A 16,768-nucleotide genomic window follows, 5' to 3' on the forward strand; every position below is an offset into this window, starting at 1 on the left:
ACCTTTTTGATCATATCTTGGGTAGTTCAACTCAATTTCTTTTCCTTTCTCTCTTTTTTATTATTTGATAAAGAGGATTTTCCTTTAGTAGGAGGAAGGGAAAGGCATATATCAGAAAATGTAAGTGATATGAGAACAAAAGATCAATTAAACCGGCTTGAAAATATGAGAATACATATCCCCTGAAACATTGGTCTTTTTTTAACAAACCATAGCATACAGCCCGTCACCCCCATTCATAATCTCAGACTTAATTGTGTGATCCTCTTCCATCATTTGGGAATATAGAGATCATAGACTTCAAAACTGGAAAGGAGATCATACAGAGGTAAGGGAAGCTATGTTCCAGAAAAGTGACAATTGGCCCAGGGCAACAACTGGCAAGTAACAGAGTAGATTCAAACCCTGGTCATAGAATCAAAGAGGACAACAGGGAATAAGTGATCTGAAATGTAAGTAAACATTCAATTAAAATACCATTAACTCATAATATGATTAAATTGTCATCAGATCTTTTCTCATTGATACACACACATACACACATACAAACAGAAACACATCATTTTACAACAAGACTTAAGCTGTCTCTGTAGTTTCGAATTCTGTCTCTCTATATGTCTCTGTCTCTGTTTCTGTTTCTCTATTCTCTCTGTCTCTGTCTCTGTCTGTCTCTGTCTCTCTCTGTCTCTCTCTCCGTCTCTCTCTGTCTCTCTCTCTCTCTGTCTCTGTCTCTTTTCTTTTCATGGATAAAATAGAATAAGTCAGGTCTTCACAGCCTTTCACAAATACTTAAAGGGAACAAGTGTCATCAAAAGTGTTTAACTGAGGACCACAGGGCTTGGTTTCATCGCCTACCCCAGCTCTGCCAAATACAATCACTGAAAGTTTAAGCAAAGAACTCCACTTCCTGTCCTTAGTATCATTATCTGGTATTGGAATAGATAATTTCTTATCTTTTCTATTCCAGAGCTGTGGTCCTCTAACCTAATTCTTCCAGGCTTCTTTTCCTATTATAGTCTTTGCTTTTGGGGAGACTAAATGACTCACCACCTGCTTATACTTACCTACTTCAGCAAGTTTTTATTTGGCTTTTATTGTGATTAGATTTCTCTCTTTACCATAATACTTAATAATAAATACTTAATACTTAAGCCTTCCTTCCAAACATGGTTTAATTGCCACCTCCACCCACTAAGCCTTCCATGTTGCCCTTATGTCATCAGAAAATGATTCTATTCATCTAATTTCATGGTCCTCTATATCATCCTCATGCACTTATCAAGTTCTAATATATATTATACATATGCACTGTTATCCAGTCTACTAGGCTCTGAAGGCTTTTAAGTCACCAGTGGCTAGTGAAAATGACTGTAAACAACAGTTGCTTAATCAATGCCAATTGAATAAATAACTCTCCATCACTGTAAATATTGAAAGGCTGCATGAGCCTTTCTTAGGGAAGTTGGAGAAAGGATTTTACTATTGAGAATGTGTTTGGACTAAATTATTGGAATAAGCACTTGGTCAATTGCAAGGAGAATTGCATCACTGGAGAAGTCTCTCAATCCAAATGACTGATAGATACTAACTTTTCAAGGTACCTCCTAGTACCACAAAGGCAGGGCTGTTCTTTGGGATCCCATTAAGACAGGTTTCTGGATCCAAACCCAAGTACCAGTCTCCATAGAAGGAACCCTTGAAAACATAAGCAAACAGCTCCCTCTATACGGTATCCTAGGAAAGAAGGAACACAGTTCACAATGTCTTTTTAGGGTCTCTACTTTTGAGTATTTGTTGTTATTATTGAGCAATTTCAGTTACATCTAACTCTCTGTGATCCATTTCAGGTTTTCTTGGCAAAAATGCTTGAGTGGTTTACCATTTCCTCCTCCAGATCATTTTACAGATAAGGAAACTGAGGCAAACAGGGGTAGGTGACTTTCCCAAGCTCATACGGCTTTATTCTCTATGTAACCTAGTTCTTGTCTATATTACAGATAGTTAAATAATAAGAGTCTTTCTTACTAAGGCAGAGGCAAATGGCCAAATTAGGTCATCATGCTGATAATTGAAGCCTTTAGCAGAAAGGGATGAAATGATAGAAACTATTCCAATTGCAGATAAATGGGCGCTCCCCTTCTCTCTACACTTGGTTTTCTACAGCTTGTCTCTAACACCTTTTTTGCCAACTCCTTTTCACTCCATGTCCTTCCCTAGATCATAAGTAAAATCATTGACTTGATGATAGAAAGAAACTTAGGAGTCATCCACATCAAGATTTCATTTTAAAAATAAAAAAAATGATGTTCAGAGAACTAAGTGGTTAACCCGAAAACATATGAATAATGATAGTCAGGATTATAACTCAGTCCTTGTGCCTATTATTTAGTATTCTTTCTAATGCACCAACCTCCCCCATAAACACTTATCAAGTACCAATTTGGGCCATGTCATTTGACAGGAGAGTATTGTTTTCATTTGTTGCTGTCTTTATATATTTTAACAGACATGAGAAGGAAGGGAAAGAGGGAAACACTTCTTACATAAATGGCGCCTAATACCTCCTTCACTTGAAAGATTCTATGATGTCATATTTCCTGAATCAATATCTTTCTTCAAAGAGATTTTTTTGACAAATCAGTCTAGAATATCTTTCTGTCCTCTTTTCTCTTCCCTTTTCTTCAGGATGGTAGATGAAAAATAAGTTGCTTCGTTTCCCTCCTTGCACATAACTCTCTAATCAATATTAACCTCTTCAAGAAAATATATAAGAAAATATGGTCTTATATTGAGTTGTGGTTAAAAGTAATTACATTCTCTTTTTCAGACTCAATTTTAGCAACATGGCATATAGCGGCTATCTAGTCTGAGGGCAAGATTCCCCATATTAACAGGAAATTTTCCATGCTTGGGCCTGACAAGAATACCTGTTCTGGGTACAGTTTTCTGAAATGTGGTACCATATGTGCATCAGTAAACATTATGTGTAGAGTAAATTAAACCAAGGCTTATAATTAGGCAGTAAGGAAATTACCGCGGACCTGCAAGAGTAAATCAGCGGTATTAAAACACTCTCCATTTTCTCCGGAGCACTTTAGAGCACCATAAAAAGCCCATGTCATGGTGATAAACATCGAGAAAAAATACATTTCAAGAGAAAAAAAGGGACACAATTGAAATAAGCTTTTTATGCTAGAGTCCAAAATGCCCTATTGTAAAATTTAGAAACTCATCCCATCGCCACATATTTTGAGGTTATCTAACAGTAAAACTTTTTTTTTTTTTTGGATAATTGTTTCTTTCATGTACATGAAATGGTTGGCCAGATATGGGAGACAAATAGAAAGGGTTATTAAGATTATAGAACTGGGAAAAAGATCAAATTTGCCAGCCTAACATTCTAAAAAGTAGGTAGATTGTCTAGTTTTAATCATGTCTGATGATGATGATGATGATGATAATGATAAGAAAGGAGGAGGAAGAAGAAAGTAACATCATCAATAAACTTACATAATATTGTAAGCTTTAACACATAGCTCACTTGAAATTCATTAAATTTTGATCTCCTTGATGTCAAGAACTGTTTTTCCCTCTATTTGTATCCCCAACACTTAGCACAGTGCCTGACGTGTAACAAATGAATATTGACCAACTGACTGAACTTCACAACAAAAATAAATTCAGTCAAACAGATAAATGGCTCTTGAGACTATTTAACTTGGCAAGACTGAGACTCAGCAAAAGCTCTTGAATTCTTTAAAGCATCCTAGCAATCAGATAGATTGTCTATTATCAGTACAATTTCATCAGGGTCCTGACAACTCATTTCAATCCAAAAAACATTTATCAAGCCTCATACTATGTACCAAACATTGTACTACATGCTAAAGATATAAATACAATGAATAATTGCCTTGCCCAGCTCCCCAAAATTGTAATTCTACAGAGTTATAATGTGTATATACATAAAAACACACATATATATGTATAAAACATAAAATGAATGTAATTATTTTTTTTCTCTTTTTTCTTTTTTTTCCTTCCTTTATCTTTTATCTTCCTCTTTTCCTTCCTTTCTTTTTTTCATTTTTTTCTTTCTTTCTTTCTCCCTCTCTCCCTCCTTTCCTTCTTTTCCTTCCTTCCTTCCTTCCCTCCATCCCTCCTCTTTCTTTCTTTCTTTCTTTCTTTCTTTCTTTCTTTCTTTCTTTCTTTCTTTCTTTCTTTCTTTCTTTCTTTCTTTCTTTCTTTCTTTCTTTCTTTCTTTCTTTCTTTCTTTCTTTCTTTCTTTCTTTCTTTCTTCCTTCCTTCCTTCCTTCCTTCCTTCCTTCCTTCGTTCCTTCTTTCCTTCCTTCCTTCCTTCCTTCCTTCCTTCCTTCCTTCCTTCCTTCCTTCCTTCCTTCCTTCCTTCCTTCCTTCCTTCCTTCCTTCCCTCCTTTCTTTCATTCTTTCTTTCCTCTTTGTGGCAATCAGGTTTAAGTGACTTTTTCAGGATCATATAACTCATAAATGAGGCTATATTTGAATTCAAGTCCTCTTGACTCCTGGGTATAATCTGTCTCTGATGCATCGTTATTTCAAAAGGAAGATCATGATAATATGCTAATATAATAATATGCTACTGTTATTATATAATAAAATAATATGCTAATAATGGATATGAAGCATGAAAGGTCTCCTGTATGATGTGGAATCTTCTGGGTGTTGAGGAAAACTAAAACTGCTACAAACAAGCTAGAAGTGAGAAAGGAAAGCATTCCAGACATGAGGGACTTCTTGTGAAAAAGTGCAGAGATGAGAGAAAGAACGCCATGTTCAGTGAATAACTAAAGGGAAATTAACATAATAGTCATAGTCTAGGATTAGGACTGGAACTCTGATTTTCTTGACACAGGGAACTCCTACAAAATGAAACTCCTTCAAATCATAGTCTTTTCTGTTAGAAAATATTAGAAGGAATAGAGTATTGAAAGATTAAAGGAATTATCCAGATTCATGAAGCCTAAATGTATCACAAGGGAAACTTGAACCAAGCCTTCCTAACTTCAAGAACAACTTTCTATCTACCATGTCACACTGCATTTTTAAGAGTATTTCAATTCATTAGGAAGAGAAAAGGGCTTGACTTTTGGAAAAGGGAGCAAAAAGGCCCAGAGTCTCCATATGAGTGAAATTCTCTCCATCTCTACTCTGGATCTTCCAAACAGCTTATCTATATAACACAAAATCAGAGAATCTCAATACATTAGATCGACTTTTAGGGATTTTCAAGACCATCTAGTACTATTTTTTCATATTATAGTTTTAAAAAATATCCAATAATGAAGCTGAAGAAACAATTTGTCTATGGTCATTTAGCTAAAAAGTGACAGAGTTGAAATTAAAAGCCTGTTTGCCTGAAAGGTGGTCCCCTATCCAAATAAAATGAATGCCCAAGAGGTAGGATTAGAGAAATAAACCCGGATTTCACATGCTTCAGACATCAGCCCTTCTGTCCAGTTATGATGTCTGAAAACATCACTTTTGGAGATATTTCATTGAATTAAGACACAGAAGGCATCTCTGATAAGATGCAAATCTCTAAGACCACAAACACATTAAGACATTCTATCAAAATCTCCAATGGTTCATTTGTTTGTTTTTTTCACCTAGTCTGACAAATAAAAAAGGAACAGAAGACAAACAAGTTCTTTTGACATGAGGTGGGATGAAGATGGGGATTTCTGATGTATGAGTATCATATGATATACATAATGGGAAATAACTTAAGGAATGAAAAAATTAATTTCATTTATCTATAAGCAATGAAGTATCTGAAATTGGTTTCCTAAAAATTGTCTGTTTCTATCAAAATGGGTACACATTGGGAAAATCCCTGATGACAGTCTGTGCATCTTGTATCCAAAAAGCAGAAAGTTAGGGTATGAGAATCTCATCACTAAAATATTGACCACCAAGGATGAGTTCATTTGTTTATTTAATAATTAACATTTGTATAGTACTTGAAGTTTTCCAGAGCATCTTATACATGTCATCTCATTTGATCCTTATAACATCTGTTTGGGACCAGTTTTGCAGAATAGAAGACTGAAAATGATAGAAATTTAATGATTTCACCAGAATCATTCAGGCAACAAATATCTAAGGTAGGATTTGAATTCAGATCTTCCTGCCTCCCGGTTCAGCATTATCCAATGAAGAACTCCAAAACCCAAAGAGGAAAAAAAAGTCTCCCTAATAAGTATAACCATTTAAATATGTGTTCCCTTATCCTGACGGTCTTCAGTAAATAACAGAATGATAATTTGTTGGGCATTTTTGAGAGCAGTGAGATAGTGACTGAACATTGTGGATGACTTCTGTAATCCCTTCCAATTAGAGATTCTGGCATAGCGAGATTTGGTTCAACTGTTTTATTTTACAGTTGAGGAGAATAAAGTACACATTGAGGGAGAGATCCATAGTCCGTGTCATATACTTGAGAAATCCAGAAATTTAAGATGGATACTCAGTTTAGAATGCAAAGATATAAAGAAGTTTTTGTGTACAGTGAGCAGGACTGAATTTTTTAAGAATCTAGCTGTGGGACAGGGGAGGGGAAACATTACTAATACATAGCCATGTGCTTAACAACAAATAAAAATTAACATTTTCCAAAAAATGTCTAGTAATAGCTACCATTTGTATAGTGCTTTAAGATTTCCAAAGCAATTTGCAAATATCATGCTTCATGCTCGCATTACTTTACAGATAAGGACACTGAAACAGAAAGAAATTGTCTTTCTGACTTTAGATCTAGCACTCCTTCCATAAGATCACCACATAGCTCAATAAATAAATCAGATAATTATGTGTCTCATTATCTCACAAGGTTGTTGGGCCACAGCCCCTTGGTGAAACTAACAGAGTGGACAGAAGATCCAGTTTCAGTTGGGTCAGGTTTAACCATTTTTTATAATGGTGACCTGAAATGGTTTTTCTCCTAATCTATTCTAAAAATCATGAGGATTAAATATTCCTAAAAGTATTATAAAGAATTCATATATGCAGCCCAAGGGGGAAAAGAAGGTGTACCCAATGACTTCAGGATACTAGGAAGCAGAAGGGCCTAGAGTACAAAATTATTCAACTGTCCAGCAGAAGACTATCCAACTATTGTATCTGTACTCTGAGAGGGAGGTTATCTATTCACTAGAGACACATATAGATCAAAGAAGAGGTTTGGGAATGGGAAGACAGACTTACCTGACACGGGATGGGATAGTTATGGAACACTGGCTGTTAGACAGACAAAGCAGTAATGTTCTAGCACATGGAAAATATAGACACTAGTCTTTGGACCACTCAGAGAAAGAAGTGGGTCCCCAATTGAGGGCAGAATGCATTCTCTGAAGGTCAATATCCCGGACAATGCTCCAGTAGGCCTGACCTGATTACAGCTCTACCCACGACTTCACGACTCTGAACTCCTTTCTGATCTCCCTTTCTATTTTCTGTCAGCTCTCTCATATTAACTTGATCTCCTTAATTCTGATCATAGGTTGGTGGGCTGACCCTGGGTCCCAAATGTCATCAACCCCACCAGAACATCTCTATAGGATACAAGCCCTATCCCCTAATCCACAATATGAAGTAGGAGTTGCTTGTTTTTCATATTATTTTTAACTGACATTCACAAAGCATTTATGTGCTTATAAGGGAAAATAAAACTTAAGATATTAATTCTTAAACAAGCCATTTGTTAGAATGAATTCTAAAAATAAGTGGCCCCATCAGAGAAAGGTGTAAGGAAATGGATTTGAATATATTTTATTTAAATGCCTTGGAAGGCTTCTAAAAAGTGTCTTGAGACAGACAATGAATAAACAGATTAGTACCTTTTTTTTTCTTTTCCTTTTTTTTTTCAAAGGAGAATCTGAGAAGAAACAGGGCAGCATGAATTGTCTGGAATGGAGATTTAGGCATCAGTATCATGTTCTAAGCAATACAATGCCTTCATCCCTGGTACAAATAGATACTCGGAGGACCCAGCAAGCATAACCCCCTCACTCCCCTACCTCCTAGAACAGAAAGGCTACCCCAAAATCAAGGGCAAACATTCTGCAGATTGATGTATTCTGTCATTGTCTAGATCTCAGAATAGACAGGGTTAGCTTCTGGAAATACCACCTGCAGATTTCTAAATCCATTCTCCCTACAGAGAAAATTCTGTACACAGAATTTCTATTCATTAATATTCTAGGACAAATGAATTGGACACAGGGGGCAGATGGAACAAAGATAGGCATGTGGAAACCTTGCTGGCTCCCATGTTTTAAAAACAGGACTTCTTCCCAAAATACCTAGTGCAGTTAAAGATCAGAAATTGGGCCTTCTTAGTGTCTAAAGGTTCCATGCTGTTATAAGACTTCAACAACAGAATTGAGTCATTGTCACAATGGGTGTTATTGTCCAATTGTTGGCCCTGCCATTTACTGAAGTTTTGATTAAATTAGTTTTCATTACTAGAATGGTTTTGTTCTTTGATCATATGTCATAGATAAAGATATAGATCATAGATATAAAGGTGGAAAGGGTCCACAGACATTAATCTAATGTCATAATTATACATAGGAGCAAATTGAATTAAAAAAAAACTAGGTCAAGATCACAGAAGTTATGAGTGAGTCAGAATTTGAACAAAAGGTCTTTTGACTCTGTGTCCAGGGCTTTTCTCTGTCTTTGGTGGGTATGGGCACAATATTACTAAAAAGACTTGCTATAAAATTTTTTCGATATTAGACATCCATAAGAATATTTCAAAGTCCTATATTTTAATTTTACTAATTAATGAGATTAACACATTCAAAATAATTGACTGTGGTTAACCAGTTTTGATGGAAACAACAACAACAAAAAAAGGTAGTGCCTAAAATAGTATAACAGGTAGGCCATTGGTTGTGAACATGGAGGAACAGCTGGTAGGTACTAAGTCCACACAAAGTGATCCCTAGACCATGTGGACCTCTCAGTACTCAGACAAGCACAAAGCCAGAATCTTTTGTTTCCAGGATGGTATAATTCCAGATTCACAGCAGTGACAATAGCTCAGACACAGGGCATACTGTGCATGCAATTCTAAGATTAGAAATAATAGTTACATTTGGCAGTTCATTATTTTGCTGCAAATCAATTTTAAAATCCCAAATAAAATACTCCTCAGAGTATTTTGGCCTGCCATTGCTCACCACATTGGATTTAATTTACTACCCAGGAAATGTGCCCATCAGTCCCAAATGACAGTCTTTAATCGTTGTAATTTTCTCTTTAATGTGGCAAAATAGCACCTCAATTAACCAGAACTCAGTAGGAGTGCAAAATTCTATGTATTTCTTTTTCTATTTCAGTAAAATACTTGGTTATGAAAATGTTTATAAAATAACTTAGCCTGCTTTCCTTTCTCAATAAATTCAATCTATTGATCACAATGTACTATTTCTGTGGTGATAGAAAAATCTTGCAGGGCCTCAAAAAGGTCATTTTGACCACCCACAAGCAATGTCTAGGACTGTCTATAAAAAGTTGCAGAATAGGTTACAAATGTTATGATTTGGGGGCATCATTCAGAGGGAACCTCTTCCCTCTTTAGAAAGTAAATCAATCTGCCCAGTATGTGTTAGGACTTATCAAAGAAACTGTCAGAACCATGGACAGGGACTGCAATTATATTAGCACTTTAGTGTTGGATAACTACTATACTTGAGCTGTTTGGGACCTTTCTGATGGCAGTGTTGTAGGGACAATATAGAATATGGGATATTTAAGGAGGGAGACATTTTACAAGAAGTTAGTTAAACAGGTTAACTAACTGTTATGACTTTAGACGGTCTGTTTTTTGTTTTTTGGTTTTTTTTTATTAAAATAAGAACTCATAGGAAAGCAGATGATAATGGGTTTATATAGCTGAATCCCCTTCCTCAAGTAATAGTTGTTTTCTGGAAGCTAATAATACTTTTCCTGGATTCAGGGTTATATTTCCAGGAAGAACTAGTCTATGATGAGAATAGCTTTCTGAGAAACTTCTGACCATATTCAATAGTCCATTCTTGGTTTGTTTAAATATGTGTGTGTGTGTGTGTGTGTGTGTATATATATATATATATATCTATATATATATATATATATATACATATTCTATGTATTCCTTGATTTTAGGGACAAATTAATTTGATCTTTGCACCAACCCCTCCCTAAAAGAATTGTACAACACGGGGCCTTATAAAATTTTGTCATAGTGATTTAAGACCCCATCAAAGAAGACTCTATTTGGGGATAGGAAGAAAAGAAATAAGCACTAATCAAGTAACTACTATGTGTGATGGGAGCTTTATATATATTTATTGTGATTCTCCCAACAACTCTGGGTTTTAGATGCTATTATATTTCCCAGTTTATTGAGGAAACTGAAGCAGATGGAGGTTAAGTGACTTGTCCAGGATCACACAGATCATCACAGCTGTCTCTGGATGGATTTAAGCTCCATCTCTTCCTAATTTCAGGCAAAGTTCCTTTGAGTGGTTTAACTGACTTTTAGCAGTTGTGCTACTCAATGGTGTTACGTGTAGTGTGTATTTATTCAAAACGTGGACATTCTGTTGAACAAGCAGATCTTACATTTGGTTCTCTTCTTAATTTTTGTATGTTATATATTTCATTGCATTCTAGTGCAGCCTTTAATCAATCCTCAGAATAATGTTTTTATTTTTATTTTTTTCCTGAGGCTGGGGATAAGTGACTTGTCCAGGGTCACACATCTAGGAAGTATTAAGAATAATGCTTTTAAAAACAAAAGAAAATGGCACATTTCTGTTAGAAATTAACAAAATAAAGCTATGATTCTATCCCATACAAGTTCACACATCCATGAAATGTATCCACAGACTTCTTAGAATCCATGGACTTTAGATTAAATCCTCTAGCCTATAAGAGTCATGGGGCTGTAATGCGGAGCAGACAGAGACAAACATTGAGATGGAAAATGGCTAATTCTTATTTGATGTGAGGAAAATCTTCATAGAATTGTGTTATTTAAAAGTAAAATAGATCTTAGGTTTCCCTTCACTGGTGATCTTCAAGTAGAGGCTATGCAAATACTTACCAGGAATAATATAGAAGAGATTCCTTTGGAAGTATAGGGTTGACTTAATGATCATTATAGATGCTTCCGACTGTGAAATCATATGATTCCAAAAATACTTCTATGTCCAATGATAATTATTCCAACCTCAATACTATTAAATTTTGAGATTCATAGAAGACATAGAATACAAGACATCATTTAGTCACATCCTTTCTTTTAAAGTCAGAAATGATATCATGTATGGAATATTGGATTTGAAATCAATTAACCTAATTTTAATCTTAACTATGATACTTACAATATGACATCAGAAATTCATAATCTTTTTGAGCTAAGATTTTACCATCTGAAATAAGTGACCAATAACACTCACAGAGGGGTATTAAAAGGAAATCTGAGTGAATGGATGTCCATCAATTGGAGAATGGTTGGGTAAATTATAGTATATGAATATTATGGAATATTATTGTTCTGTAAGAAATGACCAGCAGGAGGAATATAGAGAGGCTTGAAGAGACTTACATCAACTGATGCTGAGTGAAATGAACAGAACCAGAAGATCGCTGTACACTTCAATGCTGTATGAAGATGTATTCTGATGGAAGTGGATATCCTCAACATACAGAAGATCCAACTCACTTCCAGCTGATCAATGATGGACAAAAATAACTACACCCAGAGAAGGAACACTGGGAAGTGAATGTAAATTGTTAGCACTACTGTCTATCTACCCAGGTTACTTATACCTTTGGAATCTAATACTTAATGTGCAACAAGAAAATGGTATTTACACACATATATTGTATCTAGGTTATATTGTAACATATGTAAAATGTATGGGATTGCCTGTCATCAGGGGGAGGGAGTGGAGGGAGGGGGGGATAATTTGGAAAAATGAATACAAGGGATAATATTATAAAAAAAATTTACTCATGCATATATACTGTGAAAAAAATTCTAAATAAAATAAAAAAATTAAAAAAAGAAAATCTGAGTAGTTTTATAAATAAATTTACAGTTGTACATTATTGTTGTTCAATCATTTTTCATTAGTATTTGACTCTCTGTGACCTATTTAGTGTTTTCTTGACAAAGATACTGGAGTGGTTTGCCATTTTCGTCTCCAGCTCATTTACAGATGAAAAAAACTGAGGCAAGCAAGATTAAGTGACTTTCACAGGTTCACATAGGTAGTAAATATTTGAGGCCATATCTAAACTCAGGTTTTCCTGACTCCAGAGCTACTGCTCTAGCTCCTAGCTGCCCAAACTATAATGAATAGAAAACTGGAGTCCAGAATGCAGGATTTCATATCCTGCCTCAGATACTTACTAATTATAAAACCCTGACAAATAATTCAACTTTTCTCAGTCTGGGTTTCCTCATGTTTAAAAAAGGAGGATGATAATAATAGAACCTATTCCATAGGGTTATTGTGAGAATCAAATCAGACAATAAAATTTAAGTGTTTAAAAAATCCCAAATTTTAAAATATATTATGATATATTTTTTAACAAATTAGCAAACAGAAGTCAAGAAAAATAAAATGACTTCTCCAAAAACACAGATTATACGTAGCAAAACTCAAATTCTAAGTCAGCACATGGGACTCCAGTTAGAAGTCAGTTTCTATTACGCTGGAAATATATTCATTTGAATTAAAATGTTGTAAAACTGTTAAAAATGCAAATATCCTAGGACAGCAAATATTAAATCATTTGCAGTGAATGCTATTTTAGTAAAAATTAGTTCATCAGATACATTTTAGCAAGACTGCATCACCATACAGCATGACACCATGGAGTGAGAGCTAGCCCCAGACTTGGAATACTTGGAGCAAGTCCTTCTGTCACATACTGGCTGTCTGACCCTAAACGTGACACTTAACTTTTTAGTGCCTTCAGGAAGATTATAGGTTGCTAAGTATTTGTCGACCAGAATTGTTGAATAGAATTTCTTCAGCAATGATTCCTAAATCAATAAAAGCATGTGTTCCCCTGGCATCCCCTCTCCCTGCAACAAAATGAGTGGATATCAGTGTCGTCTTTGATTTATCTATTGGAATATAGGAGAATTTGGAGAAAGCATGAAAGTACCTGGATGCAAGTTAAGTAATGTTAGAGAGGGGAGGCAGGGAATTATTAGCAATAATTTTGTTGATTTCAAAGAATAAAAAATAAAAAATAGATAAATACATGAATGAATGGACAGATAAATAGACAAGTGAATAAAAATAAATGGATAGATAGATGAATAAATAAGAATTATCATCAAAGTTCAGACCCAAGGATAATCCCTTCTCTTTGGTGACCAACTCCCAGTGGTCCCAAAAAAGCAAGGATTATCACAGTCCTTCTTTCCCTCCCAACTAGAAACCTGGGTATCAACAAGCATTTAGGAATGTCATTCTATTTCTGTGCAGCCAGTACTTGGAATAGCCAAATACTGTGTCACTAGTATTGGCTGCCCCAGAGAAGGACATTCCCAGCATCACCAGGAATTGTCATGCACATAAGGGGGAAAAACAGTACCTGTCTCCTTAGATCTCTTGTTTTCTTGGTCATCTTATCAATAGCAATGTTTAGAGGATCTCCTTTTTCTTTCCTTCCAGTCTATTAAGAAAACAGAAATAATTTCCAGTTTAGAAAACAAAATAGGAAAGCAATCAAGGTGTAAAAATTGAGGGAGAAATTAAGAAACAGAATTTATTCAGTATCAAAGACTGTTCTTTATATGATCATGGGATCATAGATCTACAAATGGAAAGATCAAACCATCACTCCTGTCCCAGCCCCTCCCTGTTCAAATCTTTCCTCCATTCAGATCCTAGAGCAGAGGTCTTATCATATCACACATTCAATGTCCAAGCACACACAATGGGCACCTGTAGTTTCCTATATCCCTTCACAATCAAACAAAAACTCCTCGGTTTGTCATTTATAATCTGGTCCTTTCTGCCTTTCCAGTCTTCTTACAGTTTGCCCTCCTTCAGGCATTGTACATTCAACAATATCTGCCTTTTTGAAGTTCTTCAGACACAACACTCCATTTCCTTTCTTTTTACATTTATGCTAGCTTCTATTATTAGAATGTTCTGTCCTTCACTTCTGCTTCTTAATTCAGCTGTCTTTCTTCAAGATTGAGGGGCAGCTGGTTTACATTTTGGATGGGGTACCAGCTCTGGAGTCTGGAGGATCTGAGTTCAAATGCAACCTAAGATACTAGTTGTGTGGCCCTGGGCAATCCCAATTACTTGACCATTTTTAAGAGCACAAATTCCATCTAGTCTGGAAGGTCTTCTCTAGATCCTCTCTGGAAGATAATGCGTTCACTTTTCAGAGTGCTTTCTACCTTCTCTATGCCATTTTTTTCCATATCACCTCCCCTATTTAAATATAAGTTTTTCAAAAGAAGAATTGTCTATTTCACTTCCTTTATAGCCAAAGAATTGACTATGATATCAGGCATATAATAAGTGATAAACAAGTATCCGTTGAACTAATGTGACTTGACTTGATCCACATCTATGTCCCCAACATATAAATGAAAAGTGATCAGTCTCTCTCATAGCTGTTTAAAACACACTCAGGGTAGGCACTCAGCTGACTTAAGCTTTTCATTACTCCATTGGCTGTCAGAATAGCCAACACTAACACTAAAGTTTTACACTCACAATGATAAAATATGAAGGTTCTTTTCTCAGGAAGAAAGAGCAACAGTGAAATCATTATGACATATCAAATGCAGATCAAAAAGTGATTTCAGGTGAATCACCACAGAGTTCAGAGATTTTAGGCCTATATATCACATCCCCACATTACAGTACCCATTCCGAAATTGAATGAGATGTTTCACTATGAAATGAATATTAAGAACCCCTAATCTCCATCCTGCCAGGCACTGGGTATGTTGAACATGATAATAAGCTGCAAATAGCTTGAGGACAGAAGGGCAATGTTCCTTATGTCTGTAACAGGCAATAGGTACAGTTAAAAAAAAATCCCTCTCCCACTTTAAACATTTTTGCCATTGGCAGACTCAGTAAAAACCAATTTCCATTTTTTAGGAAGAGAATGTGTTGGGGAAGTAGGAAGTCAAGAAAGGGAGGCAGAAAAACGCATATTTCTTTTTCAGTTTAAAAAAAGGAAACAAAAAGATTTTTAAAATTTTTCAGAGATAAAAAGCTTTAAGCAGCTCTGTCAGAGACATTATCTTTCCTTTAAAAGAAAATTGTTTTCCAAAGCCTCCTAAATCTCTCTGTATATCTAACCTTCAGTTTGACAGCAGTTTATCAGAAACCCCAATGATGTGTCCATATTCAAACAAGGTAGCTATCCAATTCCTATTCCCAATCCTACTTCATTTTGCTTATTATTCCTGCAAGGAAGTCAGTCTCCATATTATCAATTATGCCTAATGATATAATATGTTTCTAGGGAGTTACATTTAAAATTCAGTTACAACAGGGTTCTCAATGTCCTTTTTCAATAATGGCATCTCAGATGCAAGGTGCTTTTTTTTTTTTTCTTATCAAATCTCAGAAGTGAGATTTAAAACTGTCATCCTTCTCAGCAATTTAGCAGGTTGTTGTTTTCATCAGAATGAATACCTGACTCATAGTTTTTAGGGACCATCTCATTAAAAGTCAAAGCTGAAATGTGGATAAGGGGAATCTGTTTGACCATTTGAAGCTCTATGAACCCTGTTTTCTTTCCTATCAATACACAGCAGATGCGCAGGGTTTTTTTTTTTCTTTGAATACATGGCATTAATATATTTGGTTTAAATACAGAAATCTTTTCCAAATAAATCCCACAACAAAATGAGTCTTCTCCTTTGATAGAAAAAAGAGTTAAGCAAAACTAATGTGATGATCTCATGTGATTGTTCCATATCCGTAGTCCACCATTCCTTTATTGGGGAGAGGAGGAAGAGAAAGAAGAAGAAGAAGAAGAAGAAGAAGAAGAAGAAGAAGAAGAAGAAGAAGAAGAAGAAGAAGAAGAAGAAGAAGAAGAAGAAGAAGAAGAAGAAGAAGAAGAAGAAGAAGAAGAAGAAGAAGAAGAAGAAGAAGAAGAAGAAATAGAAGAAGAAGAAGAAGAAGAAGAAGAAGAAGAAAAAGAAGAAGAAGAAGAAGAAGAAGAAGAAGAAAAAGAAGAAGAAGAAGAAGAAGAAGAAGAAGAAGAAGAAGAAGAAGAAGAAGAAGAAGAAAGAAGAAGAAGAAGAAAGAAGAAGAAGAAGAAGAAGAAGAAGAAGAAGAAGAAGAAGAAGAAGAAGAAGAAGAAGAAGAAGAAGAAGAAGAAGAAGAAGAAGAAGGAAGAAGAAGAAGAAGGAAGAAGAAGAAGAAGAAGAAAGAAGAAGAAGAAGAAGAAAGAAGAAGAAGAAGAAGAAGAAGAAGAAGAAGAAGAAGAAGGAAGAAGAAGAAGAAGAAGGAAGAAGAAGAAGAAGAAAGAGGAGGAGGAGGGGTATCAGATGGAGTAGGAAAGAGGAGGAGGAGGAGAAAGAAGAAAAAGAACAAGAACAAAAAGAACAAAAAAAGAACAAAAACAGGAAGGAAGAAAAGGAGGGAAGGAGGGAGAGAGAAAGTAGGAAGGGAGGAAGGAAGGAAAGAAGGAAGGAGAAAGAAGGAAGAAGAAAGAAGGAAGGAGAAAGAGA

General features: G+C 35.4%; 1 protein-coding gene across 1 annotated transcript in view; it reads right to left on the reverse strand.

Annotated features, from left to right (window-relative positions):
* CTNNA2 (catenin alpha 2) overlaps nucleotides 1–16,768 on the reverse strand; it is a 1,514,496-nt gene that overhangs the window by 377,537 nt on the left and 1,120,191 nt on the right. Inside the window, 1 exon segment of the mRNA XM_074285480.1 lies at nucleotides 13,648–13,728. Coding sequence (XP_074141581.1) covers nucleotides 13,648–13,728 — 81 coding nt within the window.

Source organism: Sminthopsis crassicaudata, chromosome 2 (assembly GCF_048593235.1).
Source record: "Sminthopsis crassicaudata isolate SCR6 chromosome 2, ASM4859323v1, whole genome shotgun sequence".
Lineage (NCBI taxonomy): Eukaryota > Metazoa > Chordata > Mammalia > Dasyuromorphia > Dasyuridae > Sminthopsis > Sminthopsis crassicaudata.